Raw genomic sequence first — 27,865 nt, forward strand, 5'->3', positions numbered from 1 at the left:
TAGGTTTGTCACCAGAATGAAGAGTTTAATGGATAACTTAGATCATGACTGACGTGCGAATACAAACAAGGCTAACAAGGAACTGAGAGCGGGGACACCTATGTGGAATGTTTAATGAGGTGTAGCAGGAGAAAAACATACAGAAGAAAAGTTATTTCCCCATTCTCATTTTTAGAACTTTAGACATTTGCAGCAAAATACAATCACAGATCTATAGGATCCTGAGATTTCTGGCCTTGTCATCCATGTTCAGGTGGAAAATAAAAATTGAAATGGGCAGAAATAATGAGTCTCACTCATTTTGTTTAGAGATGGAGTGGGGAGTGTCGTAGGGCACCATTCCCATGAGCTCTCCTCTGCACCTATACCAGGCGTCTCTCCTGCCTCACTGACACTGTTGATGTGAGAAGATGTTGATGGTCATATTTTTCATGACGCTTTAATGGTTTAAAAACGACTTAAATTCTCTCTGTGAAAGAGCTCCCCCAGAGGCTACAGTGTAAATTAAGCAACCATGAGGTTTTGTAGTCTATCAAATTAACATATGAAAAGCAACCCAATAATTATCAGTCCATATTCACACTTGATCTAAGAATTCTCCACTTTTTTTATATGTGTGGTCAGTATAATAAATATTTTTGTACTTTCCCAGCCAGCATTAGAATGAACAGACATATTATTACATTATTTAACCTAATACTTTCCTCTCTTGATGTCTGCTTAGAACTTGAGCTCTATTGATTGAAAAAAATATAAGTTCTGATATAAGACTCAAAAATAACAGTATAAGAACTTAAAGGTCAATGCTGCCATGGACTGGGATGTGAGCTTCGCAGTCTATCTGTACTTTCCCACTAAGCCAGGAGTTCATCTTGGTGGGTGGAGAGGATTGTGAAACAATCCAATTCAAAAGGTCTCTGCAGCCCATCAAAAGCGACTCTCTTCCTCTTCCACAGCACGATGAAGGCCAGGGATGAATTTCAAAATTTGTTTCCGGACACTTCCCCGTCTGCTTTTCCGGGGCAGAGTCCCGAACACGCTTGAGTAATTGCTCTCCCACAAGGGAGAAAAGGACCCACTACTAGTGACACTGATGCTTCGGTTTCTCCTGGAAGAAGCATTCCTCAGAATCTCATCTCCATCCTTAGAGTGAAAGCACTCATCGTCGGTGCTGGTCTGCCGACTGAAGGCGCCCCGGATGGAGTCCTCAGACATGCTTGTCCGGTAGCCGTCTTCACTGTCCACTGTGAGGGAGCTCAGCCAGCTCTTACAGCTGCTCTCACTGGACAGTCGCTGCTGGTCCAGGAGGGCTGGACTCGGCCCCAGGAGATTTCCAAATAGTGACGACTCATCGAGGTCCATGTTTTCCAAACTTGGGGAGGTCGCTGTGTCTCCTACAAATATAGAGAAGAGTTTCTTATGAGATGGATTCAACCACCAGTCTCTCCAAGAAAGCACACCCATCTTTAAAGAATGCAAGAGAGGAAAAAAAAAAAAACAAAGAATGCAAGAGAGGAAGAACAAACACTTTGGCCCAAGTTTTCACTTACACAAATATGGTTAGGAAAGTCAGCAAACTAGCATCCATGGACTAGCTACTAAGAGAAAGGTCACGAAAACTATAACTTAGATTACATTTAAAAAAGATAATCCATGCCCATAGCTTGTATCTAGAAACTACTCCAGGACGCTCACATGAAAATTCTATTGGGAGATGGTGAAAACTTTAAAAGATGGACAATTTAGGTCACTGGGGACACAGTCTTGGATAAAAACTTCTATGTCCTGCTCCATTTTATCCCTCATTCTCTAGCCACTAACAGCAATTTTAGCATGCTGAGTATTTCTGCCATGAAGTATTGTCAGACCTAAGCCAGTTCATTATGGACCGAAACCTTTGAACACCAAGTCAAATAAAACTTGCATTTTCATAAACTGACTTATCTTAGTGGCAGATAGCAACGTACTTGATGTGAAATCAGTCCAACATAACTGACACTAAGACAGTGTGACTTTGTGAACTTCCAAGAGCTAATTTCTTAAATTGTATAACCCCAGACACTTTTATGAAAATACAGAAGTGAGGTCAAAACAAATGCTCAGAAAATTGCTCTCTGGTTCTTATGATCTGTCTCTGTAAAGAATCAGAAGTTTATCTAACTTATATGGGGGAAACAGCTACAAATCAGAACATGAGCTTATAAAAGGCTTATGAAATCAATTACACCTTCCAGTCTCAATATTCCAGATTTCCCTCTTAGAATGGCTGAATGTTTTAGGATGGTGCTGTGCTTAGAAAGCATCTCTGTCCTTGGCATTCTAGCTGCTTGGCCAAGTTTTTCTGTCCGTGCTTCATAACCACAAAAGGGTTCCCCTAAACTGAAGCATGAGTCACATTTTCTCCTGCCCACCTGCTTCTCAATCCTTGGCCAGCTAGTGTGCTCAAAGAATCGTAACTGAGAATGGGAGTCTGTTTCCAAAACAGGGTGCCACGCCCTCCAAAAGGCATCCTGTGTTAGTCCACTTTACTCTGCTCTCCTGTGGCTTTGGTTGACAGTGTAGAAAGAGACTGCTCTGTCTCCATTTGACCTATGAAGCCAAGCACAGCCAGTCTACACAGCGCTTCCTTTCTGTTACAACTGGGTTGTTTCGTCTTATGATGAGCTGATAAATGTGGATAGAAGAGCAGTTGCTTTATAGACCTTCGTGTTCTGGGTACTTCCTCTAGTTCTGGCAAAAGCAGATGAATGAACACCTCTAGTTCCTCAAAAAAATGTGCAACAATATAGCTCCTGATATTAGACCTACTCAAGACTGTTTCTGTACATGTGGAAACCGTACGCTGGGCTGTTCAGGAGCCTTTGGGAGCTCAGCAAAGGCTTCTGAAATACTCCATGTCCCATGTCCGTGAAAAGCAGGAAGTTGAACAAGGCTTCAGGAAACTGTCTCTCCCTCCCTCCCTCCCTCCTCTCCCTCTCTCTCCCACCCCCCTCTCCCCCTCCCCCTTTTCCTCTCTCCCTCCCCTCCCCCTTCTCCCTCCTCTCCCTCCCCCTTCTCCCTCCTCTCCTTTCCCCTACCCCCTCTCCCCCTCTGTGTGTGTGTATGTGTGTGTGTACAGACAGAATAAATAAAAGAATTTTAAAAAGAGAACTAACTTATCCCAAGTTTCAAACTTATCTAGTAAAAAGTGAAAATCAAGTCTCTAAACTATTAATCAATGCCTAAATAATAATTAAGAATATAAAGGAACTTCAGAAGACATTTAAAAATAAAAGACTATAGGACACAAAGTTGAATGGATATTTTTCAGAAGAAGACATGAAATCATGAAATTGGCCAATAGGTATATGAAAAATATGTGTCATCATTAATGAACTGATCAGCACAAATAAAAACATGATGAGAGTCATTTGACCCCTGAAAGATGCTTACACCAAATAGACACGAGATAAAAATCAGTGAAGCCATGGATTATAAACAATCTCACAGAGTTCACCTACCACAGAAAACAGTATGGAGGCTCCATTAAAAAAAATCACAGCACCATATAATCCAGTACTGTCACCAGTGTATGTACATCCATAGGAAACAGAATCACTGTTTCAACAAAACCTGTGCTCGTATGCTCATCTTATTCACAATAGCTAAAACACAGGATCTGCAAAGATATCTGTCAACCAATAAATGGAGGAAGAAAATACTGGCGATTCATAGTGGAATACCATTTACCCTATGGTATGAGCCATACCATGATATAAGCTTTTTATTTTAAAAATAAAAAGGACAAGAAATCATATTTGTGAAAATGTGTATGAACATGAATGTGTTAAATGAAAAAAGAGCAAGAACATAAATATGAAATCGTCTCATTGTGGGTGCCACGTAAAAGTGTTCTGATGGTTATTGAGAATAGAATTGTGGTTACCAGAGGCTGGGTAGTGAGAAGAGAGATTTCTTGAAACCTTGATACATGGGCACTGGGTGACCATTGGTGAGTACAGGTCATTAGAATCTACTGTGACTTCCAAAGCTAGAAGGAAGATACTCTAAAAGCCTTTACCACCAAGTAAATAAATAAATAAATAAATACATGTCTGAGGAGCTAGTGTATCTTGACTTAAACATTATACAATGCCCACATCATATTATATATACATATATATACACATATATATATTCATGAATTTATGTCATTTTTATGATTTTACGACTCAATTTTAAATGATTTTTAAGTTGAATCTTTTTCTGCCAAGTACTTACCATTTGAACAAATACTCCAGTTTCTAAATAGAGGATAGCTGAGTGTTACCTAAAGGAGAGATGACCTACCCGCCACATAGCTAGTGACTTGGGTAAATTATTTGTGCATAGTGTTCCCTCCTGCCAGCTATTGTGGTACATGCCTGACATTTCAGTGCTTGGGAGGCAAAGGCATAAGGATTTAGTGACATAGTGAGCACCAGAATAGGCAGGGCCATATCACAGGACACTGTCTCAACTGACCTAAAAAGAAGTTCACAGCACAAGTGACAAAAGAGCAAACCAGATGACTAGATTCAATGTCTTGCTTCAAAACGCATAAAGAACAAATGCATCTTTATAATAATCTTGCGTGTCTGTCTTGGTCCTGAGGTTCTCTGCATATATAACTAATGGAATTTGGAAAACTGTTGTGGATCTACCTATAAAGTACACAGTCACTTCAGTTTAAATAGCTCCAGCCAGAATCATTTTCAGGAATCTAATTCATTGGCTGATGTGGCACAAGTAGCAGGCAATGTTTCCTCTGGCTCTTCTGCAACTTTTGGGTCTCCTCTAAACAAATACATCATTCCTGTGTCCATGAATGTTTTTATAGGCATATGTAGTGTGTATGGAGAAGAGAGTGCAGCATGACTGGGCCTCCTCCGAGCAGTCACTCCGGTGTTCATCCCAGCAAAACCCAGACCAGTAGCCATCATTGGTACTAAGCACATTTTTTTTTTCAGATTTTTTTTTTATTTGATATAATTTATTTACATTTCAAATGATTTCCCCTTTTCTAGCCCCCCCCCCCACTCCCCGAAAGTCCCGTAAGCCCCCTTCTCTTCCCCTGTCCTCCCTCCCACCCCTTCCCAGTTCCCCGTTCTGGTTTTGCCAAATACTGTTTCACTGAGTCTTTCCAGAACCAGGGACCACTCCTGCTTTCTTCTTGTATCTCATTTGATGTGTGGATTATGTTTTGGGTATTCCAGTTTTCTAGGTTAATAACCACTTATTAGTGAGTGCATACCATGATTCACCTTTTGAGTCTGGGTTACCTCACTTAGTATGATGTTCTCTAGCTCCATCCTAATGGCGATGCTCTGAAAATATTTGGAGGCAGAGATGCTGAGAGGGTGTGACGAGAATGTGGTTTCCTGGCAGGAAATTGAGCTTACCATGCAGCAGGCGCTGTTCCTGTAAGTGCAGAGACCTGAGCTCCACCCATTTTTTCTTCAAGGTTTGCTGTGAGAGAGATAAGGGAGAAAAGGTTCTGAGTCTTCAGGAATCCAAGTGTGCAAGGCAGAGGAGACTGCCAGCCCCGCCAGCCCCAAGCCCATTCTCTAGAGACTTGGGCTGAATTATATGGGATATTAGGAATACTGATTTCTCACAGACCCACAAGCCTTCTCTTAGAAAGGAAGAAAACTGATGAAATGTCGTTTTATGTTTCAAAGTACTTACTAGCCATTAAATACTTTCTACATGATACAGATAATGTTGGATAGAAACCTTAGAATTTTAGGGATAGCTAAGTTAACGGATGGAAAATTTTGGAACAGCAACTAGAGGTTAGTAAATGCTTAGTAAATATCATCACCAATGAATAAGTCTGGGCTCTGAAACAAAATTTTATTTGACATCTATCTAGAACACACTTAAGCGCCCTAACTTTGCACGTTTTGAAATGTCATCTCATGTAGCTCAGGCTAACATGGACTCTTGATCTCACTGCGCGATTGCAGATGATATTGAACTTTGGATTCTTCGTACATGCTTCACCATATCATTTCTGAGGTTCTAGGGAGCAATCCCAAGACATGATGTGTGCTAAGCAGGCACTCTCACAACTGAGCTGTGTCTCCAGCCCACTCCTTGACTTCAAAAATGCTTCTTCCTTTGACTGCTCTAGTAAAGGAAAAGAATGTGACTGGCGTGAGAAAGAACTGACTATAAGACAGTCGCTCAGCACAGAAGGCCTGGCCTGGTCCAGCCCACAGGCTAGCCAAGCCAATGGAAGTCAAAGCCAAGTAAGAAGAAGCCATCTGGAAAGGCAGGTGTTCTATGCTCACCCTCCTTCCGGCTTCCTGCCCCCTGCTTCACCTTGCCTTTGCTATTTTAAGTCCCGATAGCAAGGCTACCATGTGGCCACAGCTCAGGTTTGCCAAGGACATTAATCCATGAGAAAGATGGCCTAGTTGGAAAAGAGCAACCCTCTGCAAGCCACCACCTGGAGAGAGTGAATAATGATTAAAATAGATTCTTATTTTAATGTTTGTTTAATGGAAGGAAATGGAAGAAAGGGAAGAAAATAAAATCTCAAGAACATCTTTGAATGAGTAGGAGGAGGAAGTAGGGATCAATCCTTATTCTATAGAACACTTAGGCTCCCACCAGCATGTGGAACCTTAATATGGCTGCCAATAATCAATTAAACGATGAAAGCAGTGAAAAGCTTAGCTTAGCTCATTTTCTGTTGTTGGTATTGTTTTTTTGGGGGGCTTTTTTGGTTGTTGGTATTTTGTTTTGTTTTTGTTTTTGTTTTCCTGAACTGTTACATCACTCTACAGTCATCACAGGATCGGTGGCTGTATCCATGACTACTCTTATCCTCTTATAAGTTTATAGTTATGTGAAAACCAAGACCAGAGGCCTGTGAAGCCCAGGACTAGTGGAGCTAGCATATGTGCCTACACATTTCTTCTTTGCTGAAGATATTTATCTCCTATAGGAGAATAAAGGAAAGGAAAAAGGGGCTCATTGGTCAAAACTAAAGACACAAAGACAAAAAAATACTATCTTTCTGAGTTTGGTTTTCAAAAGTTCAAAGACAGAGCTTTTCAAATAGTTCATGTTTGTGACTGAAGGTTTCATGATCCGTGTTTTTCCGGTCTAGCCTAGTCATCTAAGTGTGCTATGATTTATACTAAGACAACTTCCAATGTAAAGAGCAGAGGTGACAAAGTGACAGTTTTAAATCTGAGACTTTTTTCTATTTTCTTTCAGGGTTGTTAAACATTTAGTCACATCTAAATGTTGTATATCAGTTGAGTGTTGAAAGCATATGTGGATCTGGCCTCATGATCCCACATTGGCAGCTGAAGGAACAGTTGAATATTGTTGAATGAATATACACAAAACAATGGCTTCTTTAAAAACCCCGAGCTATAACATGGTGAGTTGGTTCCAGTTATGGCCCCAGTATTTTCACTCTGCATAAGAAAAATAGAAATTCCCTCAGTACCTAATCTTTTCATTTTGCTCTTACAGATAATATGTCATTTCATTATCATAATTTTGTTATAGGTTGGGAAATAAAATTACATTGAAACAAAATATGTCTCAAGGTATATAATAGGCCTAGCAAGTAACAGAGATACATTCAAAAGTAACTCTTTTAACTAGTTCACTGTCTGTGATAAGCATCTGAAGCAGAGGCTAAGATAAAGGAAATGTCTGAAAATTTGAGTCAGAAGGGACAAAATTCTTCCACTGAAGAGATTAGGGCTCTGCACCGTCTTTGCATCTTTGCGAATGGAATGCTCACATATATAGGATGCGAAATAAATGTCATCATGCAAAAGAGAACCCAGCCTGCCTTTAGTTATAGGTCAGACCCAGTCATTTCTGCCCTGAGGGATTACGTACATATCTCAAAATTTTAAGACTGGTTGTCAGACATAAATGTGAGGTGGTAAACAGAACAAAACTTCAAGACCCTTCAGGTCGAAGCATCAAGTGTTAGTTAGGAATTTAGATCCTGAGGTAATATGTGACTTCAAAGTGTCTATTTAACACGAAGACCTCAGCCAAAGGCCCTTCTTGAGAAATAACCCCTGACTGAATATTAGGTGCTAAGAAAAGTGGACTGATAAAAACTGCCTGCAGCTGGAGGCAGCTTGGGAAATGGAAACACAGCAACACTTCATGACCTGAGCTATATGGGCATTTACTCTCTGAGAAAGGCAGCCAAGCTGCTGCACCTGAACCTGAAAGGGACGCTTTGATGCCCTGTGTGGAGGGAACTGCACAGCCATCCACTGGAGATGCAGCTAACTTTCAAGTACACAGCATCCTCAGGTGCTCAATGATAGGAAAGACAGTGAGCAGAGATCAAGGCACAGATCTCTCCCAGCAACTTAGAAACAGAAAGAATCCAAAACAGGCACCAATATAAGAATGCTATAAGTTCTGGTGGAAAGATAAAATCGATATTCATAAGCACAAAAAATGTTGAAAGGAATAAGGACAGACAGATACAAAAAAAGAGCCTCCTGTCAATAAAATATAAATCACCTTTAAAGCTCGTTAAAAAGAACACATTCTATATAGAATACAGATAACAAGGATGCCACTGAAGTCATTATTAAGAAAGGCAAATCATAAGTCCCTAACACATTTGTAATGAAAGTCCACAAGATAATGTGGGAAGTAATAAAGGCAGTGTACAGAGCCAGAGTCACGTGTCTATAGATATAAAGATCAGAGCCAATTTTAAACAGTATGGATTGAGATATGAGTCTGGACCTAATTAAGTTGTAGTAAAAAGTAGTCATGAAACAGAGAAAGACACACAGGCACACACACACACACACACACACCATGGAGGGTGGATAATGTAGGTAAAAAGTCCCCTAGAGGAAACTACCAAGAAGGCAAAATGAAAGCATGAATAGAATAAGTTAAAATGAGGATAAAAATGACAGCTATAGCAGGGATTAATTGTTAAGAATGGAAGTTTATCAGGCAATCAGGCAGACCCCACTATAAATTTAAAAATTATAATATTTTATTGATGAACACAGAACTTACTAAAACTAATTCAGAAAGACATCTCAGTATCTTAACTAAGAACAAAGTAACTAAAGCCATGGTTTGAAAATATTCCTTCCAGAAAGTACCCCATGTCCTGATGATTCAGATAGCATTACAAAAATTCTACCAGAGAGAAAAAAAAGAGGAACAACCCAGCTCATGTCATATACTTAGTAATTTTAACACTAAACCTAAAAGGGAGCCTTAGAAAGAGAGATATAGGTCATTCAAGGCTATTTTCATATACCAATAAACATTTGATCTTTGACAAAGAAGCCAAAAACATACAGTGGAAAAAAGAAAGCATCTTCAATAAATGGTACTGGTCTAACTGCTGGTGTGTATGTAGATGAATGAAAATAAATCCATATTTATTACCTTGCATAAAGCTCAAGTCCAAGTGGGTCAAGGACCTCAACATAAAACCATATATACTGAATCTCATAGAAGAGAAAGTAGAAAAGAACCTTAAACTCATAGTTCCTGAACAGAACTCCATTGACCCACAGGCTCTAAGATCAAAAATTGATAAGTGGAACCTTATGAAACTGAAAAGTTTCTGTAAGGCAAAAGACACCATCAATAGGACAATGAGAAACCTACAGATTGAGAAATTGTTTTCATTAACTCTACATCTGCCAGAAGGCCAATATACAAAACATATAAAGAACTCAAGAAATTAAACTCCAATAACCAAATATCCCAATTAGAAAACAGGGTACAGAGCTAAACAGAGATCACAACAGAAGATTCTCGAATGGCCGTTTAAAAAATGTTCAAAGTCCTTAGTCATCAGAGAAATGCAAATCAAAATGACTCTGAGATTCCCCCCCCACACACACACCAATCAGAATGGCTAAGATCAAAAACTCAGGTGACAGCACATGGTAGCGAGGATGTGAAGAAAGAGGAACTCTCCTCCATTGCTGGTGGGATTACAAAGTGGTACAACCACTCTGGAACTCAATCTGGCAGTTCCTCAGAAAGTGAAAGAGCCTAAAGACCCACCCTTAAGGAACAAAGTAAGGATGCCAAGATTGTCCCCTTCGCCTTAAGCAACAGTCCTCACCAAGACAGCAGAGAAAGGAACTAGATCTATTTTGTATAGTTATTATCCCTGTAGAGCACACCAAATAATATTCAAACAACTTAGTAGAGACAATGTGGTTTAACGAAGTGCTTGACTATTAACAACAGCATACAAATAATCTATGTATATCTATTCTCTAATTGTAAAATTTATTTTTATAGAAAAAATCTATAATAAAATCCTAAAGTACAAAGGACAATACAACAAAAAACCATATGACCTGTATGTGTAAATTATCAGATTTTATGAAAGATGGAAAGAAAAACAGCAAAATGGTAAAGAAAGACTAGCAACCAGAAAATGAAATGCCATGTAATATTTAATACCCTTGGCACTCAGTTATCTACGTAAAATAAAATATCAATCAAACCTCTAGCATTTATCATGGAACTTGACAATTTGACACATGATCAACAGGCTAAGAACATTGTTCAGTTACATATCACTCTCTATTACAAACTGAGTTGGAGAAAAAAAAAAACCAAAATGACCACATTAGAGAGCCTGAGAGTAAATTTGGACTTACATGGAGACTTCATGAAAATAGAAGTTTCACGGCAATTCAGGTGAGGAGAAAAACAAAGTTCAAAAGAAACTGTATTGGGAAAACTGCCTATGCTTAGGACAAAATTCAAATTATTTTTATTTATTTCAATTACTTATTATCCCATACTTTACAGTATGTAGAGTATCTCCAGATGAATTAAAGACTTCAAGATGCAAAAAGAAAAAACTAAATTTTTAGGAAAAAAGTTTTAATGTAGATGGCTGACAACTGACCGACACTTAGAAACTCTTATAAACAAATATATAAAAGGTCTCTACAAAGGTAGGGAAACAAAACTTGGATCTCGTAAACCAAAATACTTTCTATTACCTAGAAAACAGTTCTTCAAATGTAGCAAAGAAATATAAAGACTGTTCTGGAAAGATCTAGTTATCATCATTTAATGAAACATTATGCAGGAATGACAGACCCGCAGAGGAGAGGAGAGTGCAGGAGCAGAACACACACACATCAGTGGAACACATTAGTATGTTTTTGTTTCATGCTGCTTATAATAACATCTCTAGTTATGTGTGTTCTAATTGGTGAAATGCTCTAAAATAAATAAGAGTCAGGAAGAGGAGTTCTTAAGTAGATGTTTAAAGTATATTAAGGACCTACTTACATCCTAGAAGAGAATATAGATATTGAAATTTTATATAAATTTCAGAAGCAGTCCTTTACGTCAAGAATAATACAACAGTTTACAATAGACTGAAGATCCTAGCCAATGCTATAAGAGAAGAAAAGTAAATTAGTTGAATAATTGAGCTTAAAGGTGAAACTTAAAATAAAAAGGATTATCCCATGTTGAATATAGAGAATACATTTGAAAATGCATGAAGGAAATCATTTTAAGAGTATCTAAAGTGCTAAATAAAAATGAAAAACATATTCAAAGTGAGACAAATGAAGGTCACAAAGATTTCAACTGTTCTCACTTATTTTATGTACAAAGTTTAATTCCTACTAAAGTCTGGGTAGAAGAGATTCTTAATGATTTTATTTTAAATATATCTTAAAAATCATGAGGAATGATCACTGTGTCAGGAGGACAGGGGAAGAGAAGGGGGCTTACGGGACTTTCAGGGAGTGGGGGGCGCTAGAAAAGGGGAAATCATTTGAAATGTAAATAAATTATATCGAATAAAAAAATTAAAAAAAAGTATCAAAGGTATTTCTTAGTGAGGCTTGCTAGTGAATAAATACGATAGGAGGAAAAGGTTCTTGATAAAATGCAAATACAGTGAGCTGTTCTCTTGAAATCAGTAATTTATAAGTGTACTTCATGAGAAGAAGTAACGAATACAGATTGTTACAAAACACAAGTGAGTTGCTTGCCTGTAGCCAAGCTATCCCTGAGTAGCTGGCAGCTCCATTGTCCTGCAGGGGGCAGTACTGGGACGTGGGAGCACTCAGCACCTCTAAACTCACTCCAGGAGTGTCTGGAGTTCAAAGCCTGGAAGGCTCACCAACCTAGAGAACTAAACATTTAAAAACCTTCAAAGCACACCATGCCAGAGAATTTGTACTGAGCATTAGGCACAGTCCCTTGTGACCTTTTTTCTTTCCTTTTAAGGTAGTAGCGTGTTTGTCCGTGAAGGCGGGATCAAGGACAGCCACAGCGTTCCTGGTAGATAGTCCGTTTTCAGAAAGGCGTAGAAGGAAAGGAAGCATAGAAGGACACTAGGAAAGCAGAAGTGCGGGCCAGCCAGCACTCTGCAGCACTCAATGCTAACTCTTCCTCTGTTTTGCTCCTTCGACAAAATGTAAATCAAGAGTGATCACAGGTGCATCGATGACTAGTTCTTCAGGTAATATGCCTTCCCGCTGGCTTTCTGAGCCTCATAGACTCTGAATGGGGAAGGAAGAGGGTGATTTACACATATTCACAGGCTTAGATATCCCGCAAAGGTAATTGTGTGGTCCTTAACCCGTCAGGAGCTTAGATGCATCCTGACATTTCCCCTTCAAGAGTTATCTCGGTTTCCAAGATAGATCCTTATTCTACTCCTCACACATTCATGGCTGAAAAACGATGCGGTGTGTTAAATCAAGTTACCTTTAAAGTCTGCAGCTTCGCTTCAAGTTCTGCTCTTCTGTGAATCATCGTTCCATTAAGAGTCTCTATCCTGTTTGAAGAGAAGGGAAAGGTGGAGTAAACAACAGAGCTATCCTTCAAAGAGGTACCATCCTTAAGAAGCTCTGTAAGTGGAGAGCCGACTAGACCTGAAATGCAGCATAAATGTCACCCTTCCTGAGGCTCTTGACTATGGGGTGTGGATACTTGAGTATCTGGACCTAAGCCAAATTTCTGAATAACAGTAGGGGAAACAAAAGTGGACAAAGGGGGAAAATGCCTGGCAAAATGTGGAGGGAAAGATCCTGGCTAGTTATAAACCGTAGCTCATTTTCTAGAAAGCACTATGTGCTAATGGCACTAAGACACCATGTTGCTATCCACCAGAATCTATTCTTGCCTGGGCAGGCTCAACAATCTCAGTTATTTGATAAACATTCACTGGGCATCTACTATGAGTCAGGTGGTACATCAACCAAAAAAAAAAAAAAAAAAAAAAAAAAAAAAAAAAAAAAAAAAAAACGGTGCACAGGACTTCAACAACAGTGGACTCAATGTGTTATTTCTTGAAACAGGGAAGATTTTTCTGTACCTGCGTATAGCCATTTCATCTCAAAACCTTTAGTTTACAAATGGCCATCTAGAATAACTGGTTGACCGATGTTCTCCTCTTTCTCTATCAAAGATTTTCTAAAAATAGAAGGTTTATTCTCTCTGGAGTTGGTTTGTTTTGAGCATTGTTTTAACTATAAATCCTCCACCCGAGGATGATAGTTAATTTCACCTTGGAAATCATACTCTTAAACATTTTGAAGTATTTGTTCTAAGTCTTTTTGACAACTAAATTATAGTTTTATTTATGAAAGCATCAGGAAAATTTAAAGATATGGTAAGAGTTCTAAATGTGAAATCACATTTTCTCTTTTCTTCCTGTCTCAGGTCCAACATGATAAGATGATAGCACAGCAAATGTGGTGTGATTTCTTATTGAGATGATGTCTGGTTTTGGACAGCTTCTTAGGCTACATAAGACTCTTGGTGTTCTTCTAAGCTGTCTAAGCAATGATGTGCACAAGTGTTGAGATGGGTCCCCCTTCAGTATTTGGTCACCTTGTCTCATATTTTATCCCTCTGTGGGTTTCTAAGAACCATCTATACTCTTATTTACCTATGGTCTTCTTGCTTCTTCTACATGGGACATATTTTTTCTGACTCTAACCAACAGTGTTTTCTCTTGGGTTCTACATGGTTTCTTTGAGACAAAGCTTTCCTAACATTTACCCTTTAAAACTCAAAGGGCTAGCCTCAGATCCACCATCATCAGTCATTTAAAATCTGCCTTGACACACCCACCCAACACTTCCTTTGAAGTACTCATGAAGAGTCTAGTAGATTCTATTGGCAGTTCTCTATGCACAGCTCTAACTAGAAAGAGCTAGTCCTGACATCTTCAGCAGACTGGGTCCCAGCATCACTCATGACCCAGTTGAACTCAACTAACCCCTCTTTAGCCCCAGGCACTTCATCTGTGTAAAGGAATAAACCTGGACTGACAAAGAGGCTCTGAAGAAAAATGAATTAGGTAATGTTGAAACCACCCAACTCTGAACAAAATCCAAATGCCCTGGCACAGCAATGCATCTCATGATCTGATGCTTGGCCAACAGTGACTTCACCACTCATACAGTCTCCCTAATCCACCAGCCACCAATTTCAGTTCATCCTTAGGATATGCCAAATCAATTTCCAGGGCTCAAAGATATCTTTCTTTACCTACGTGTTCCCACCAGGAGTTCAAATGGCCATTCCTTCCTTGTTTGGTCTCAACTCCAACAGTACTTCCTCAGAATGGATGGGGCACTTTGAACATCTAAGCTCAACAGGCCACAGTCTTCCTCAGCAAACTCCACAGTTACACTGTTACACTGTTAACTATAATTTTCAAAATTTCAGGCTTTTCTTAGATTAAAAACCTTCTGCCGGGCGGTGGTGGCGCACGCCTGTAATCCCAGCACTCTGGGAGGCAGAGATAGGCAGATTTCTGAGTTCAAGGGCAGCCTGGTTTACAGAGTGAGTTCCAGGACAGCCAGGGCTATACAGAGAAACCCTGTCTCAAAAAAGACAAAAAAGAAAAGAAAAGAAAAGAAAAAAGAAAAGAAAAAGAAACCTTCTGTAATTTTTAGAGTTCTATGGTGTTTATTGTTGCCTCCTTAGAACACACACAGGGATTAAAAACTTAATATGTGCTCAGTACATATTACTTTATGCAATAATGAATTCCCCTACAACTGATTATTAAGGTCCTATTGGGTCCTTGGGACACAGTGAAAGCAAATCCCATGCTGTGCATTTTGTTAGATAGTTATGACTTTAAGGATAATAATGGGTATGTTTATAGATATATCTTCTTGAGATTAGTAAGATCAGTTTTAAAGATTAAACCCTTTGAGTAGCTGGGGAGACCAATGTCCTTCTGATAAATTGAACATTAGTACATATGGCTATATTTGTTCCAAGGTGGGAACATTTCATTGTTTCTTATGAAACAATGATAGAGGAAAAAAAACAAGAGGTCTGAGGCATATGAGAGAGGGAAAAATGTTGTAGCTGAAACGTTGTGGGAACGGGAACAATTTCTCTTGGTCTAAAGAGATGTGTGCCAGGTTTATTGAATTGACATTCAAAACTGCATTAGTAATTCATGTCCCTCCCACAAGGACTTTTGTCTAGTGTTCCCCTGACTTCAGATGTTGACTCATGAAACCTTGGGAAACAAAAGGTGCCCATAAAAATGTCCATACCCCCAAAGCTGTGTATGCGTCATTCCTTCTTGTGTGCCATAGACAAACAGTGTCTACAAAACCAGCTTGTCAGGTATTCTCAGACACCAAAACATCTTTGAAACCCCACAGCAACTAAGTGGATATTTACGTTAGCAGATTTCCTGACGATCGGATCAGGTCAACCACTTGTTTGTGAGTAAAGCCTTCTGTGCTCACACCGTTGACATTTGCAAAGATGTCACCTGTGAGATGGCCAGAGAAATGAGTGTTTTATTAGTGACATAAGCAATGCCCCCAACATGGAAATGAAGCTAAACAAGCAAGCTCCCAAACCACAGTGTCACTCAAGAAAACTCAAAGTAGCAACTGCCTCCTAACCTTCACCAGCAAAGAGTTTCTTGGTATTTAAATGGCTTCTAGTGTGAGCAGAGCTACATTACCAACTTGCAGGCCAGCGCAGTGAGCAGGGCTGTCTTCCTGCACTTTGCAGATCATAGTACATACTTCTGAGGAACTGATGTTCTGGTTCTGGAGTCTGTACGTCTATAAAATATGAATGGATACATAGTAAATTTTTCAAAAGGAAAACAAATATTTATCAAGACCAAAAATGTCCATACCCCAAATGTCCAAAGAAGGAATTATATTCTGCATTCCTTCTTGTGCACCACAGACACATAGTATCTACAAAACTATGGCATAATAGATGAGTGCAAAGGACAACTTTGGAAAAGCTTTTCTCAGTGTACACTGAATGGAAGGTGCCAATTTTGCAATTCCAGCAGATCATCATCAGCCAACGACATTAATAAAACATCTGGCATCAGAAAGAAAGTGGGATGTGAGTGCCTCAAAATGTTCTGTTTTCAATCCTAAGAGACTACCTGATGTGTATTTATTGTGCATTTATTAAGAAAAAATTAAGAGTCTCAGTTCTCAATGGGATGAAACAACCACAGCGAAGTGAAAGAAAAAGATCCTTGTGGATATTTCAGGCTAAAGCAGACACTGGAGAAAGAGAGTATGAGATACAAAATAACCAGCAGGGAGAAGGGCCAACAGTAATCATATTAAATCAGAGTTCTGCAAATAATGACAATCTGCCCTGGGTTAGTTCTAATTGACTCAGTCAGCTCCATTTCTGAGTACACAGACCCCTCCTGCCCTGAATTCTCACCAGTTCATCCAACTAAATAAAAAAAGAGAAAGAGACAAGCTTCCCCAGATGTCTCAGTTTGACCCAAATAATTCAGTGAGTTCTATTGTTGGTGTTTTAAGTTTTCACTTCAAAGTGTATAAAAACACTAAAGAAACATTTGCTCTTTATAACAATTTTGTAACTCTGAAAAAAAATCAGTGTTTTGAGTTGTCCTTTAAAATCTGATTACTAAAAACTAAGCCACACCAGAGTCCTGCTATCTTCTAGAGGAATCCACACCTGAGACATGATGATCAATCCTTGAGCTAGTCACTTGGTTCTGTTAAATCCTGATTTCCACTCAAATATACTACATTTGGAATCTCCTATTTGAAAGAAAGAGGAGCTTTCAGTGGCCTATAATGTGTTCCACCTGTATCAGAAACCTTTTGTGAAAATTTCCTGCCTCTGATCAGAGCTCAGTAACTTGTAGAAATAGAAGCCCATCTAATCCGTGTGCTGTAAGAGCTAGAACCTGATTGATAAGCCTTTTAGAAGTCACTGTTATAGCAATCCACATGAACAGGAAGACCCACGGCCCATCCCTAGGTATCGAAGTGAGCACAGAGCTGGGTAAGCACTTCGATTTTTGTGCAAATGCTCATTCCATAGCAGCTGTGAATTTGAGCGTTTGAGATAAAAGGGGGAAATCAGAAGCCAAGAAGGCACAGAAAAGAATACTTGGTCAAACAATATAACCGTATTGCCCACCTACATCTCCCATCCTTGTGTTCTGTTGGCTCAGAAAGAAATTGTCACAAGCGTCCCTGTGAAGTGTTGGCTTCTAAGATGACATATAGGTGCTGTAGCTAAGAGGTGAAGCCGTCAGGTCTCGTTGAACTCCTAAGGTTTCATGTCTCTGTGGTCTGTCCTCCAGTAAAGATGATTTTCACTTTGATTCTACACACACACACACACACACACACACACACACACACACACGCACGCACACACACGCATGCATGCGCATGCACGCACGCACGCACACACACGCACGCACACGCACACACACGCACGTACAAACCTACGTGTGGTGAGAGAGAAAAAGAAACAGTGATGGGCATCCCGTTGGTACCACTAGGCAACCTTGAAGAGTCTGTGATGGACATGAAGTCAAATGGCTCATGTGAGGGACCTGAACTTCTAAAATCTGATAGATTTAGCACATTTTTGGTAGAAAATTATGTCTCAATGATTTTATGGTAAATTAGAGATTTCACTAGATTTTAAAGGAGGAGAGCTCAGAAAGCAGAAACCTCCTCTCCCATGACTTCCCTGTTCATCCCATGTTGTTTCTTTACTCATAAAATATGTCTAATATAGCAGCTTCCTGCTTCTGATCTAAAAATACAACTGAGTTCCCTTTTATGGGGTTGCTATCATAGCAAAGTTTTCTGAAAGCAGCATTCACTGAAGCGAAGAGCTAACCTCTGACATATAGTATAAGAATATGATTATGCAAAGATCGTGGGAAAGAAATGCAGAAATGGTGTGGGGGAAATGATACTTTAGTTGCTCCACCCAATTAGACTACAGTCCATGTGACTCTATTCTCCATCTTCTCAAATATAATTATGAAAAGACAGGCAAAAAATATTCCTGGACAGCCACATTGAAACCTATGAAGACCAGTACTAACTTTCACCAGTGTTTTTCAAGTAATAAAGTGTTATTATGGTATGTATGTGGTGGGGGAGTCCCATAACTTTTTCACTATACCCCCCAAAAAAGTTGGTCTCAATTGTAACATGTATGGATTCTATATACACAAATATACCATCTGGCAAATATTTCTTTTTGTATTTATTTATTTATTTACTTACTTATTTACTTATTTATTTATTAGTTGTTGCTGTTGTTATTGTTGTTTTCAAGACAGGGTTTCTCTTTATAGCCTTGGCTGTCCTGGAACTCACTCTGTAGACCAGGCTGGCCTGGAACTCAGAAATCTGCCTGCCTCTGCATCCCAAGTACTGGGATTAAAGGAATGAACCACCATGCCCAACTCAAGTATTTAGAATCTAATTTACATACAATACAAGAAAATGATTATATGAAAATAAACTTCTATAAATGTCTTTTGCTCTCTTCTTTAAGGTCCTGAACTATCAAGTACCTTGATCTGGATCTCCTTAAGGAAGACCATAGTCATGCACAAGAAGTAAGCTGCATCTCTAGAGAAATATAAGCTTCAACATTTTCTCTCCCGTAATACTCAACACACTGAAAAAACAGCCACACACTAAGCAAAATCTAGTGTCCACATGGTCATTCTGAGTATACCCTGACTTCATTGTTCTTTACAAATATCATGATGGAATTAGTGCCTGTTTTTCCTTTGAAAATCTAAAATGTTTAAAAACTGCCCACCTGAATTTCAAATCCGAATGTTCCATTGTCCTGCTTTTCCACAGTAACAACTTTCCTGTAACAAAAATAAATAAACGTCATAAATATCAAAATTAGCATATATTTGACATTAACAATAACTGTTACAATGAAAATTAGCTTTCATATCTATAATTGTAGTACGGGTTAGCAATGTGTGAGTGTGTGTGTGTAACACTTAACTCAGACAGAGACTTAAAAAGAGAGAAAAAAGAGAAAGAAAAAGAAGAAAGGAAAGAAAGAAGAAAGAAAGAGAGAGAGAAAGAAAGAAAGAAAGAAAGAAAGAAAGAAAGAAAGAAGAAAGAAAGAAAGAAAGAAAGAAAGAAAGAAAGAAAGAAAGAAAGAAAGAAAGAAAGAAAGAAAGAAAGAAAGAAAGAAGGAAGGAAGGAAAGGAGGGAAGGAGGGAAGGAGGAAAGGAGGAAAGGAGGGAAGGAGGGATGGAAGGAGGAAAGGAGAAGAGAGGAGAGGAGAGGAGAGGAAAACAATTCATCTCTTTACCTTTGAGACCAGGAAAAGTCACCTAGAGAGCTTGATCTGGCCAACGCAAGCTGAAAAATATGAAAAGCAGGGTCTTTAAGACTTGTTTGCAACTGCTCCGGATTAAAAAGGACTTTGTTCTTTACCATCATCCTGGAAACCTTGTTAAATAAGATTACTAATGTCTATTCGCTCTTAACAGGAGAGTCTGAGAGAACAGGGACTCCAGACATTGTGTTGAGAAGATGAGGAGAAGCTCAAATAGTAAGGCACTGGCGGAGGGGGTCCATACAATGTGGCAGATCTCAAACTTCCAGCGATGGCTTTATGCCTAAGTTGCATTTATGTCAGCTTCTCAAAATTAGCAATTTACAGCCCCACAGAAACACCTATGTCGAATAGCATGAAAACCGCGCAGTCAGTATTTTCGTAGACACCGACGAAATGCTTATGTTTATAATAGCTCAGTGTGTTATTCTTTGAAGGCTAAGAAAAATCTGCAAAGAATGAGCTTATAAAAATATGATTGAAGATGGCTGGCAAGATGGCTCAGTGGGTAAAGATGCCCAACACCCAGCTTTGATTGGTGAGAGGGGAGAACCAACTGCAGTTTGTCCTCTGACTTCCGCATGCACAGCACTGCATGCATGTACACGCACACCGATGCTCACTCAGTCCCCAACACCACCACCCACGCACAAATAGCTAGGTTAGAAAATAAAATTCAGAAAGGCGAGGGAGGGACTCCAAACCTCAATTCCGATTATGATTTATTTCACAATAGTTTTGCAAGACTATAGTAAGATTTCCTGGCAAGAAAGGGAAGAAACTTCATAATGCTATCAATAACGTAACATTCACTTCTTTGTACATTTTGGTAGCTTCTGGGACCAACCCAAACAAAGAGAGGGGGCCAGAAAAAGGGAAGATCTCAGTTATAAGGACTGCAGCCAATTTCTAATATTGTGGTAGTTTTGCTGAAGAAATTTTTAATAGATGTTAGCTATTAGCTAGTCCTTTTTAAAATACTGTTCCAAGGACTCAAACCATGACTTTTGCTCCTAATTATATGTTAGAAGATACACACACACACACACACACACACACACACACACACACGCACACGCGCGCGTGCACGCCCACTGTGTGATCACTGATGTTTGCAAGGTCAGAAGGGGTCACCCGATCCTTGGACTACCTGTTGCAAGCTTCCACAGAACATGGGAAATTGAACCTAGATCCTCTACAAGAGCACGAGTGATCTTAATGAGGAGCCAACTTTCTGCCAATATACCATGGTGCTAAAATGCCAATATCCTGTAATTGTCATTCATAAGCAAATAAATGAAATAGTAGATCAAGGCAGTTGATAAAGATAAATAAAAATAATGTGAGGATTAAAACGTGGAAAATACAACGGAGAAATTAATGCATACAGGACAAGTTCCACAGAAGCCTGCACTACTCACATTGCCAGGCACCAAATGCCAACAATTGCACAGTTTTCTGGGGTGCCTCAGTGTTAAGAATTCAATGACCAGTTATTGTACATAACAGAGAGGTGAGGTCATCCTTTGTATGTAACAGTTGCTCTGTGTTCTTTTGTCAGTTATACCTGGAATCTCAATCAGAAGAGCTCAGACCTAAAATTATCATGTAGGCTTGTAATAAATTTCAGCTTTTGATTTATAAGGACTAATTATGGGATACCTACAGCAATTTGAGTAGTTTGTAATAATCTGATTTTGTGCCTAAAATATTCAATGTACAAATGTATATACACACACACACACACAGAGACAGGGTGGGGGGAATTTTCAGTTAAGTCAGAAGGCTCCATCCTTGTGAAAGTTGGTTTGTTTTGGTTTTTCTTTTTCTTTTTTTTCGAGACAGGGTTTCTCTGTATAGCCCTGGCTGTCCTGGAACTCACTCTGTAGACCAAGCTGGCCTCAAATTCAGAAATCCACCTGCCTCTGCCCCCACATTCTGGGATTAAAGGCATGCGCCACTACTGCCTGGCGTGAAAGATATTTTTAAAAGGTGATCTTTGCAAGTATTGTCCATCTCACCCTTACAGTGTGCTCAGATTTTCTTGATCTGTTTTCATTATCGGCATTTCCTTGTATTTCACACTTAATTCATATTGCCAGGTACTTCTTTCAGCTATCTTTAGTTCTGTTAACTATAACCACCACTAAGGGCTTTATGTTTTTACAACGTTGCTCTAGCTATTGAGGTTTGCCACACCATTCCCTTATCATTCACCTAAAGGCCTACATGTGTCTACACGAGGGCATGCACAGGAAGAGAGGGAACCATATTTGATGGAGTGCTGCACTTCTGCAGATAACCATCTGTATGCTTTGAGACTCCGGGGAAATACACTGGTTTTACTTTCCACCCCAGTGCTTCACGAGAGGCCAAGTAGATTACAACTTTAAAAATAGTAAAATAGACAGATAGACTAAGCCCCAGATGCCATCTGCAAGTGACTGAGGGGAAGACATTCAGCTCAGAGTTATATGCTAAGATCCTTTTCTAACTTTGTCCTTCATTAAATTAAATGTTCGCAGGAAAAATCCAAAGGTAATTTTTAAGAGAAAAAAAATAAAATCTCAAATATAGAATTGAAAAAGCCAAAAGAAATGAACAGGATGGTAAGAAACTACTCAAAAATCAAGTAGTATAGAAAGAGAGCTAAGAAAAACAAAAATGGGGATGCCTTAATACTAATGCTAAATGAATGAATTTTGGAGAGATGTAATCAGTCCTCACAAATCGAACAGTTGGCAAGAATTAATAAAATGTCGGGCTACCATAATGTTAAATGTCCTTTCCCTTGCCTGGTATTTATAGAATTGTTGGGAGCCTCAAGATTTCCACAGTGTGCCTCTTAAGTGACTGGTTATTTTGCATAAAGTCTACAATCATTTAGGTCCACAAAACAGGTTCTCTATACAGAAGAGGGTATCCCTACCCTCCTTCCTTTTAACAGTTCTGTGTATCTCTCTGGCTAAAAGTAAATATTAAGGCAACGGGGGTGCACTCCTACATCTGATTTGTTTGGGTTATCAGTAACACAAAAAGTTCAAACTAAATCAGATTTAAATTACCTTCCATTATGGATTAGTAAAGAGGCTATTTTAAGCAGTGAGCATATAAATTAAAAAAAAAAAACAATTTAAACACACCATCATACTCTCTGGTGTGTGCGGGAGGTAACAGCCACATCTTGACACAGCATCTTCTTAATTTTTATCTGGGATACCCTAAAGGATCACATAAAAGAAACTCTCAAGTTTCTGCCTTGCTCACCTGCTAAACTGCCTGTGAGCACTTGGAGTGTGCTCAAGACTTTACTAAGAGTCTTCTGAATGAAGTTTTCCCAGTCTCCCTCTCCCTAGTGTACACCAGCCCTATTTAAAGATATAGACTTGGATGGAGTAGGTGTTCCCCAGACTGCCCTCCCTGCCAAAGTTTTTCTGAGTTGTAATGATGTCCCAACCCCCACCCCCAAATTCATGAATGGAGAGCTGGTGTGCAATTTACAGCATATGCTGACAACAGCTGTCTTTTATTACACATTATCTAATATGAGAAGTCTAGGTTTAGCGATTTGGCAGGCTTGAAAGCTACATATTTGGCTCTGACTGCAGCAGAGAGGCTTCTTAGCTCCTCACTAGCCAGGAGTCTGGGGCTGATCTTAGGGAGGCCCTTCTGCTTTCAGTGAGATGACTTAAGAGACAAGGCATTAATATTCCACATGCAATGTCTCCTGCTATGCAGTGTGATTCACGGGTCTCTCTTTAGTGCAAAATCAAGACCAAACACAGCAGCTGTCAGTGTGCAAAGTAGAAAGGAAATCAGAAACACAGCTTGATGGATAACCTGCCTCAGAGCTGCTCAGAGACCAACACTGAAGCCACTTTTGCTGCTAGGTTAGACTGTTATGCTCTTGCCTTGGCTCTGTGGACTCACTCCCCTGACACACACACACACACACACACACACACACACACACACACATAAAATGTGCATGTGGTCAGAAGTGGGCTTTTTTACCCGTCTTTTTCTTTTTTTAAACTATGTTGCTTCAAGTTATATCCTTGGCTCTTCCCAATGGCCTGCCTATCTCATGTTTACTCCCAACTATTTCAGAATACAGTTCTCCCGCACTTTTGAAAAGCAGACTATTGAGACAGAAAGGATTAGCCAACTATCCAAAGACACAACCAAAATAATGAAAGTAAAATCAATGCCCCAACTTATTATATCCATAAGGGGGTGAATATGATGTTGCAGGCTCCAGGAAGTTCTGACTATTAACCCAAACATAACATTGCAGTATTGATGTTGCCTATTGATGAGGTGCTAGTACAAAGTCCCTGTGGGCAGAACCCAACCCAGAATGATACCCATTGCAAGCATTTAGCACTGTCCCTAACCAAAACTGTATGTAAAACTAGCCATCTAGATACTTCCTATTTAGCAATAATTTCCTCACTAAAAGAAAATTAAACAATGGTGATCTTTTTGGGTCTAATTCATAGTGAAATGTCATACCTGTGTGCCAGATTCCTGGTTGTCACTGAAGCACTAGGTAAGAGCCACCTTCATTACAGTCTCATGGGAGAGGCATTCAGGCACAATATCTACCCCTGGAACATGACATGGTTATGAAACTCCCCTTCCCTTCCATCACCCTCCCTCAGGGGTTTATATTGCAGGGATTTTGCCCCCCTAAAAAAACAAGGTTCAAAATTAGAAGCATTCCTGATGTGTCTGGCACTTCCTACAAATGCAGGTACTGAAATAATACGCACACACAGAAATCTATTTTTAAATTAACTCTGAGTGCAAACAACCAGTGGATTCTGAAGTTAAGCTGAAGCTACAAGCTAGCCAGATATAGCTCTGCAGAGCCAAAGCCACAACAACAAGAAGTATGAACATTGACGTCACCCTCAGAGTGGCGAGAATAACAGTAGACAGAGGAACACCTGTTACCACAACTGCCTCACAGGGAACCCATTGCAGACCATTCACACAGGGCCAGAGCAGGAGGCTTTTGTTTCTGTGATTGTTGTTTGTTTGCCTGTCTGTTTTTCTAAGAACAAAAAGAAGGCAAATATCCCTGTGGAAAATTATGAAATCTTGACATATACCTGTGGAAAGTTTCACAGACAGGAATTACAGGAGCCTCTGCCTGAAAGGATTGTTTTAGTTTTGCTTTTTATTTTTTCAAGGAAAGAGAAAAGTAAGGAAAGGTTTTAAGGGTAGGGGAAGTACATCACACATGTGTTAAAGGGTATGAGAGGAGAAAGAGAAGAAAAATGCAAAAGGGCCAGCCAAGTGGCTGGCATGGGAAGTTTGTGCGCTCACACATCTTTATATGCATAAGTCCCTCTATCGTCCCCTTTAATACCCATCCAGTTCTTCAGACTGTCCTTTTCCAATTTGTACTACCTTAACTCATGCTCAAAAGCCAGCTGTGCCTCCTTGGTCCTTACCATTGATCACCAAGTCTTTACCCTTTCTCTCCATTGCCTTGTCTACTCTTTCTCTGACTACAGTAAAAGTCCCTCTACATACCTGCCGCATTTCTAGAGTGAAGTTCCTAAAATCCACAATATCACAAACCTATCATTCACTGGCTATAGGTGCTGGTAAAATCATAGTCAGTTCTGAATCCTTCCATTCAACCAGCTGACGATGAAAAGATTCCTTAGAAACAAAATATATGGCATCTATACATTGAACATATATGTTTGTTTTTTGCCCTTAGTCTCTAAATGCTATAATGTGACAGCTACTCACATAGCCAATGATATTGGTTTAGGTATTAGACATGATCTTAGTAGTTTATAGGCAAATACATGGCCACTTTATATCAGGGACTCCAACATCTCTGGTCTTTGATTTTCAAAGATGGTGGTTTTGGAACCAATGCTCTGTGGATAGCAAGAGCCAACTACACTATTTTCTCAAGGAAATTTGCCTCATCTGTTCCTCCTCTCATCTCTTAAAGGCACAATGAATTTTCCTGACTCCCCAGAGTCTATGGTCCCTCATCAGGGATTCCCGTGCTTAGGAATGCCCTACAGCCTGCAAGATGGTTTTTAGAGACATATTACATGTATGCTGTACAACACCTGCTCAAACTGTCCCCAAATGGTAAACCTTCTCCAGCCCTCATGGCTGATATAGTTAGTTTGATTCACCTGGCAGGGTCTGGCCCAATGTAAAATCTGAGCTGAAAAGGAAATCTGGAAAGATTGCCTTCTTGGTGCAAATATTAACAAGTATTTTTTCCTCACAAGTAATGTATGCAGAGAACAAATCATAGAATAGCAAATGATCGGAATTTGGTTTTAATGGCTTTGTAGCAAATAGAAAGAGAAACAGACTGCTCTCTATTTAGAATCTGAGTAAACTTGTTGGCGCTTCCTGTGTTGTCCATTTATAAATTGGTATAGATGCTCACCAAACTTAGTATCATGAAAGCACGTTAGATTGAGAATGATAGTCAATACTAGTAAACAATGCTGTGGTTTTCATCACTGTGGAAAATGCCAAGGAATCAGTTCACCACATCAGGTTGTGACTCTCCTCTAAGCTTGAACTTTGTAATACTAAAGTTAGACTCGCTCAGAGGAGAGAACACGATACGCACAATGTTGTAGGCCACAAAACCACGTTTTCAATCAATTCTAAACATCTTGTGCACACCTTGGACCATATAGAAAGTTATATGATCAAAATACATAAAGAGGTACATAGCTAATTTTTATGTATTAGAAATGAAAGACCAAAAAATTCACAACAAATTCACTAGACACAGATGTTTCCAGGTGAGTTTTCATCTCTATAGACATTTTATGAAATAAAAATTTCTAAACAGCCTTTACCATACACTTCCTCACTTAAAGGGCACAGGATTCAAAGAAGTTGTTTCTGTTGTTGCCTAATCAAATGAATGGAATTTAGTCTGATAGCTTCCTTTTAAGAAAGACATCATGTGAAGGCAGCTACCAACTTGCTCTGGATGCCACAGCTACTAAGCACCCCAGTTGGTTCTAAACAACAGTCACCTCCCGGAAAAAGTCCTACTTCCTAAGAGCCCAAGGTTGTATCAGTGCTCTGGGGCTGAAGAATTTACTTGGCTGACAAATGTCCTCTTCTCTTGACTGTGAACTTATAGGGCCTGTAGGTGAAGCCTAGAAGGAGACAATCAACAGATCCTCTAACGGGGAAGGGTTGGTCCTGTGGGTTGTGTACCTGGAAGCGACCTTCACGTAGGTTGCCCTCAACAACTTTGAGTTTACCTGAGCACATCTTTAAATGAACAGAAATATTTGAGTCTTACTTTAAAAAATAAAAATAAAAAGTGACTATTTTTCCATCTTTCAACTGTGACACTATCTCTCGTGGACACGTCACCTCCCCCCTCACCACGTACTCTGTCATTAACTCCTATTAATTGGCATAGTAGGCAGAGGTTCTCCTCCTCAGGGAAAAGAACTCTCTATTGAATAAGAACGGAAATGACTCCTAAGATGGGGAGTGAGGCTGGGAGTCAAACATAACAGAGGCACACAGGACCGAGTACTGCTTTCAGCAGAAGTCAGGCAAACACGAACACTCTGCAACATTACCTGCTTTCGTCCCCGGGGCAACGTAGCCACAGTGTCTGCCAGCATTTGAATCCTTCGGTTGTCTTCCATGGTGAGCGGGCCCGTGAGTGTGGAGCAGGAGCCATAGACGGGGTCAGCGCAGTACTCCAGATTGCCATTGCTGCCTTGCTGCTGCAGAAGCCTTTGCAGAGACATTGTGTCCAGAGATTAAGCCCGCCAACACATGGTTCAGTGCAGGAGGGAGGAAGCAGAGTGGACAGCCCTCTGACACGCAGTCAGAAAGTAGCAAAGCAGAAAGAACCCATGTGACTGCTGTGGTTTGAGGCACTGTTACACAAAGCCTATCTAGAAGTTCACTCCTACTCCCCGGTGCTCCTGAGAGAACCTTGTGCTCCTTTTCTACAATTAAAAAAAAGAAAAAGAAAAAGAAAGAAAGAAAGAAAAATCAGTGTACTTTTCCTCCCTCAAGCAGCTGGAACATAGATTTTGATATTCTATGGCTACGGGCACTCAAAAGAGAATTTTCCAGTTCTTAAGAGAAAGAAAACAACCTTGCTCAAGTTTTTGTTCTTACCCGTGAGCTCCTTTAATACTAGCACCTCCATACACTT

The 27,865-nt window shown here is 39.7% G+C and overlaps 1 protein-coding gene and 1 long non-coding RNA gene across 2 annotated transcripts in view; one reads left to right on the forward strand and one right to left on the reverse strand.

Annotated features, from left to right (window-relative positions):
• Positions 1–19,175, forward strand: part of LOC127685376 (uncharacterized) — a 53,856-nt gene extending 34,681 nt beyond the window's left edge. The window contains exons 2-3 of the long non-coding RNA XR_007977855.1: positions 7,249–7,417; positions 18,853–19,175. This is a non-coding gene — a long non-coding RNA (uncharacterized LOC127685376). The remainder of the gene's footprint in view (positions 1–7,248; positions 7,418–18,852) is intronic.
• Cytip (cytohesin 1 interacting protein) lies at positions 1–27,559 on the reverse strand. The gene is made up of 8 exons (XM_052182502.1): positions 27,276–27,559; positions 19,642–19,691; positions 19,126–19,180; positions 15,998–16,100; positions 15,706–15,799; positions 12,757–12,826; positions 5,421–5,487; positions 1–1,394 (listed from the first exon to the last, which is right to left on the reverse strand). Exons 1-8 carry the CDS (start codon positions 27,447–27,449, stop codon positions 928–930), a joined length of 1,080 nt encoding a protein of 359 aa, XP_052038462.1. The 5' UTR covers positions 27,450–27,559; the 3' UTR covers positions 1–927.
• Between the last annotated feature and the right edge of the window lie 306 nt (positions 27,560–27,865).

The sequence above is a fragment of the Apodemus sylvaticus genome, chromosome 5 (assembly GCF_947179515.1).
Source record: "Apodemus sylvaticus chromosome 5, mApoSyl1.1, whole genome shotgun sequence".
Taxonomy (NCBI): Eukaryota; Metazoa; Chordata; class Mammalia; order Rodentia; family Muridae; genus Apodemus; species Apodemus sylvaticus.

What these genes read in the sequence shown, in the direction of transcription:
- Cytip (XM_052182502.1), bottom strand. Translation starts at nt 27,449, where the DNA reads ATGTCTCTGCAAAGGCTTCTGCAGCAGCAAGGCAGCAATGGCAATCTG. An exon ending in TGCCCCGGGGACGAAAGCAG is followed by an intron (nt 19,692 to 27,275) that starts GTAATGTTGCAG and finishes CATATTTTTCAG; the next exon opens with CTTGCGTTGGCCAGATCAAG. An exon ending in GGAACAGCGCCTGCTGCATG is followed by an intron (nt 1,395 to 5,420) that starts GTAAGCTCAATT and finishes CTATATTTGTAG; the next exon opens with GAGACACAGCGACCTCCCCA.